Source organism: Toxorhynchites rutilus, chromosome 1 (genome assembly GCF_029784135.1).
Source record: "Toxorhynchites rutilus septentrionalis strain SRP chromosome 1, ASM2978413v1, whole genome shotgun sequence".
In the NCBI taxonomy this organism is placed as follows: domain Eukaryota; kingdom Metazoa; phylum Arthropoda; class Insecta; order Diptera; family Culicidae; genus Toxorhynchites; species Toxorhynchites rutilus.
This window is the reverse complement of record NC_073744.1, coordinates 87038374-87043734: the sequence shown is the minus strand read 5'-3', so window position 1 is coordinate 87043734 and position 5361 is coordinate 87038374. Positions and strand designations below refer to the sequence as shown.

The 5361-nt window shown below is 37.2% G+C and overlaps 1 protein-coding gene and 1 long non-coding RNA gene across 3 annotated transcripts; both read left to right on the top strand.

Annotated features, from left to right (window-relative positions):
* The first annotated feature begins 998 nt into the window (after nt 1-998).
* LOC129761233 (uncharacterized) lies at nt 999-2098 on the top strand. Of its 2 annotated transcripts, none has more exons than XR_008740436.1 (4): nt 999-1167; nt 1224-1362; nt 1452-1739; nt 1796-2098. It is a non-coding gene; the product is annotated as an uncharacterized LOC129761233 (long non-coding RNA). The 2 variants fall into 2 exon arrangements; XR_008740437.1 differs by having other exon boundaries at nt 1224-1395.
* Nucleotides 2099-2552: 454 nt separating this feature from the next.
* On the top strand, nt 2553-4523 carry LOC129773879 (E3 ubiquitin-protein ligase RING1-like). Its single transcript, XM_055777543.1, has 3 exons — nt 2553-3594; nt 3886-4058; nt 4111-4523. The coding sequence occupies exons 1-3, from the start codon at nt 2598-2600 to the stop codon at nt 4153-4155; spliced, it is 1215 nt and encodes a 404-aa protein (XP_055633518.1). The 5' UTR covers nt 2553-2597; the 3' UTR covers nt 4156-4523.
* Nucleotides 4524-5361: the final 838 nt, after the last annotated feature.

Sequence of the window (5361 nt, the reverse complement as noted above, 5' to 3'; positions counted from 1 at the left end):
TACAAACACGTAAATTTGAACAAATCCATATTATAGTTACAATTATTACACAAAAATGTTTATTTTTAGCTGTTCCTACTATCAGATAGGGCAATGATTCTCATGCCTCGGGAAATCAAAAAGGACGGCTCACCGAAAGGTCTTGCTTGACATCAAGCAAAAGTAAAAAATCATAAATCATCCATAACATCCGTGGAATTGGTTCAGTTTTCTAATGGACAAACATGACAATCCCGAGAGGGATATTCCGTCAAATGAAATCGGGAGCAGCACTATCAACATCTCCAATGAAAAACCTAGTGATTCTGCTAGTTCTGAAAGCTTAATTCAAGCACTGCAGTAGGAGGTATCGGAGCGTTACAGAGAGCTTCAGGAAGCTAAACCCTGGATTACCGTACCACAATTTCCCCTAGGTTTAGATTAGAAAAAAATCTAAATAGATTATCTTTACGCAGCAATGAATAAATGTATACATTTAGCTAAAATACAAAAGAAAAGGCTGTATAAAAAAATGTTGGATAAAAAAATTTATGCAGCAAAATTCTTAACCCAAAAATGCATTAACCTTGAGAAAGATTCCTTCTTTCATTAATCGCGATTACAGTGACAATTATTCGATGTATTCATATTTTGATTCTAAATTATTCGATACAAAATTACTCGATTATAATTTCAGATATTCGATTATTTGAATTAATCGAGCGATTAACCGACGTCTCTAGACATACTTTGCACAACATTGTACCGCATGTCAAACTGACAATCAGACATGACAAACTGACAATCAGATGACAATCTTTCATTAATAACTCAGCAGTAAAAGCATTTACTGATGTACTTGATGATAAGGAGTGTAGAAGGTAACCTCGTTTATAAAACTACATGGCAAAACTGAAGCAAAATCTGTCTGGAAGGATGTGGTTATCGAAAGAGAATGTCGATGAAGAGAATCGATCAAAGAAGATAGACATGTTACTCCCCACAATCTAATCGACGTAAATAACATCGACCTAACATGGAACAACATTCCCGTCTTGCCTCCCCTTGTCTATCGTTCGTTGATCGAAAATACGGAATGATTAGCGAATCGAATCAGCATCACTGGTAGTTGCTTTTTCTTCAACGGTAAACTGTCATCTTATACAAAACAAATGGAACATACAACTGGTGAGTATGAAAACTATTTATGTTTTCAGTTTATAATTTATTTATTTATATTTCAGATAGTCTTTGGCAAATTTATCTATCTATTACATATCGTTGCAAGCAGAAGAGAATCCGCTGCAAGTCAATTCCAGCCTGCGAACACTATTCGAAAAATTGATTCCCCTTCAGCGTCAGCGCCAGAAGAAAATACGAAAGGTGAATTTTGGATTGATATTTTCCGGAGAAGGAGTATGTATATCACATTTTCATAATGCTCAAAAACATCCCCATCGAATTAATTCCAGGCTTGCAAGAAGCTGATTGGAGACCACAGTTTCAGACTCAACATATTTCTCGGCCGTCCGACCGGTTGAGATTCCTGATTATTATAATTATATCAAATACCCGATGGATTTAAAAACGATGGGGGAAGGACTGAAAAATAGGCGAGCTTGACAGTAAAAAATTGTCTATATTTTTCCATTCATTGCCGCTTGATACTCATTCTAGATATTACGTAGCATGAAGATTGTTCGTGGCAGATATTGCGCGTATTTTCTGAACTGTCGATCACCAAAATCTGAATATTATCGGTAGGCCAATAAATATCACATGTTCCTCTTAGATGTATCATATTACAATTATTTAGGTGCGGGAACACGCGTTACTATCACACCAAGATGATAGAGATCTGCCTTTGGGATAAATGATGTTGGCTACTCCCATCCGTGGCTCCAATGGCTACACCTACCGATTCATGTGCAAGCTGATGCAAAAGACCTGCGAACTTCGTGTTGTTTTGATATTGCCGAGGAACTGCTAAGACATCTAATTGTGAAAAGATTCTTACATACTATGTTTGTGGATCGAACAACAAACTCTACCGGAATGAGTGCCACATGAGGAAAGAGAATTGTGGTTAGCGCATGTTCGTAGTGCCGATGCAGTATTGTCCGGCCACATTCTTCTTCGAGGTATGTTCAAGAATGGTTGAGTGTGCATGTATTTTTATTTCCGTTTTCGATAATAATAAAATTACAAAAAATATTCATAAATGTATTTTCCTTTTAAAGCTTCATTTCTTCTCAATAACAAACCAAGGCAAACAAGAAGCAGGCAGTGCTGGAAGCAGCGCTGTAAGTAGGTCGACGCCTTGCACATGTTGGCAAAAAAGTGGCGTCAAGTTGTTCGATGAATGCATATAAAAGGTCGATAAATCGATTGCAAGGTGGCAGCATTTGAGGTCGATTGTTGACATTTTATCGACCCAATCTTGGCAGGTAAAACGGAATGTGGGTCTAGATATTCATTTTTTGGAGTTGCTAATCGTTTAATCGACATACTGCCGGACATCACTATATAAATTTTACACAACCCCGGTAATAGTTTTCATCGACAAAGTTTACCACTGTCAGTCATTCTTTACCAAAACATAAATAAACACTGTGAAAATGGCGTCTCTAGAACCTCTGCAAAATAAAACATGGGATTTATCTCTGTACGAGTTGAATCGGACACCACAGCAAGCGATTACGGATAACACCGAGATTGCTGTTTCACCCCGTAGCTTGCACAGTGAACTGATGTGTCCTATTTGTTTAGATATGCTGAAGAAAACCATGACAACGAAAGAGTGCTTACATCGCTTTTGTTCCGACTGTATCATCACCGCTCTCCGGTCCGGCAATAAAGAATGTCCAACTTGTCGGAAGAAATTAGTTTCAAAACGTTCGCTGCGTCCAGACCCAAATTTCGATTTACTAATATCAAAAATATATCCAAGTCGAGATGAATATGAGGCACATCAAGAACGTGTCCTGGCGAAATTCAATCAAAGTCATTCCCAACAGGCTCTCGTACATTCGATCAATGAAGGTATCAAACTCCAATCACAGAATAGGCCAAATCGTAAACAAAAAAGTGAGAACGATTTAACAGCAGCTTCAGCAGCGGTGACGACTAATACAAGCCCATCTGCGGCTCCTTCAACACCAACGACGAATCTTATTACAAATGCTAACAATTCTAATAACAATATGATTCCTAACAATAGTAATGGCAGTGTATCGGATCCAATTAATCGGGATGGAGCAATGATCAATCAAGGAAATGAACCCATGCGACAATCTTCTAATCCTCCATCAGTAAGAAGCACACCGTCCCCGGTTCCCTCAAACGTAAGTTCAGCAAGTAAAGCAAAACGAGCAAGATCTGTATTAACGTCCGAAAAATCTGAAGAATCAGAATCTAATAGTGAAATGGACGGTAGAACAGAAGAAAACGATTCAAATCTGGATACAGAAGGCGAAGGAAATTCGGAACACGGAAGCGATGAAATTGAGCTCGTTTTCAAACCCCATCCTACTGCGATGGCCGGCGACAATCCTCTGTTGAAAGCGCTGAAGGAGAATTCGGTGCGCTACATAAAAACTACATCGAATGCGACAGGTATGGATACCGTTTGGTTCAAGAAGAATGATAAAGATGATGATGATTGTGTATAAATTGCCTCACATTCCAATTGATTGGAACAAGAAAGTAACTTTAATAAATAAGAAACACTGATTCATGTGTTTCTGTGATTTCGTGATTTCGAATTACAATCCATATTTAGTTTATTTCAGGAAATGTATTATTGAGAGCGATTGAGAGAATCTCTTACTGATATTGACCATGACCAGATAATTTTGGAATGGGGAAGTGTTGGATGAAAACCTCAACTATTAATTATTTTTTCAGTGGATCATTTGAGCAAGTATCTGGCTATGCGGCTCACACTAGATTTGGATACCGAGCTACCGGAGGCGTACAAAGTGGTCAACTTTTGTATATACATTGCCCCTCAACCTTCGCAGCTAGTAGTATTAAGTGGGAATCAGACTCTGTCACAAGTCAATGAAAAATTCTGGAAGGTAATGACAAACCTTATGAGTTATGCTTATTTTTTATTCGTGATAATTACAGGTCAACAAGCCTCTCGAGATGTTCTACTCGTGGAAAAAATCTTGATTTAATAATAACAAACAGTGCAGCAGAGTGGAATCTGTTATAATTTGAGATATATTTGTAAATGTATTATTGTTATATGGTATAAGTTTACATAGCAGATATCTAATTGTACGTGGACAGTTTAATTATCTAAATAGTTTATTTTCAAATCTTATAATAGTTCATTAAGTGTCGTTTTATCTAAAGTACTACATCACAGATGTTTCTACGTATTACTCGGTCGCATCACCTGTATAGTATTGTGAATACCTCATTGACTGTAAAATTGAATGCATTCGTTTACAAAAACATGAGGTTTACATCAAATATAATGTGTATACCAATTAGAATTGCAGTCAGTAAAGCAATTGTTTTGGAAAAGTCTCTTATTTTGGTGTTTTTCTAGATATCAATATTGAGAAATTGTATATAAACCTGGTATCTGAAAATGTGTAAACCTTAGAATTATGAACCAATTTCTAATTAAAACGATAGAGAGAGAGAATTTCGATTTATTAACGTAGAAAACGTAACACGTGAAATTCTTAGAGAAATGAAGAGCCCTATTATGTAAATCGAATCGAGAATTCTGCGGATGGACGGAAGCGATAAGACGGATTTTACTGCAATAAATATAACTTTATTTCCTCGAACAATTTACAGCGTGTTTTTCTCTCCTCGCAAGAGTCAACTGATTCTACACTCTCCCTGTAACGTTTCTTCTCTACACTGGGGTGTATCATAAATTACACCCCATAAGTCCATTCGATTCCTATTAAACCGAGCAAAATTTTGTGTTTCGTAAATCGAGATAATGGGCCTGATCACGAACGTCACTTCACGGTGAAAACAAAGTGAATTGATTGGAAGAGTTCATCCGTCGTGACAACTTTGATGAACTCGGTGTTATTATGAATACCGCGATACAGTCACGTCACGGGGAAAAACAAGTATATTTGTCACTTGTGTTTTAGATGGTGAAAGCTAGTCACGCGGTATGGAGTAAGTTTAATTTCGGAAACTTTTTTGCTAACATTTTGAATCGTGTCTTGCTTTTTTAAGAAAGAAAAGAGAAATAAACAACACTTTACCCGCTTGGTGGCATTTTTAGAGTGAAATCCTGACGTATCCAGAGGACGTAAATTTGTTTATTTGGATTCGATAAATGCGCTATGGGATGTAATTGTGGACTAAAAATGTAGCTCCCGTAGACCGATTGAAACATGG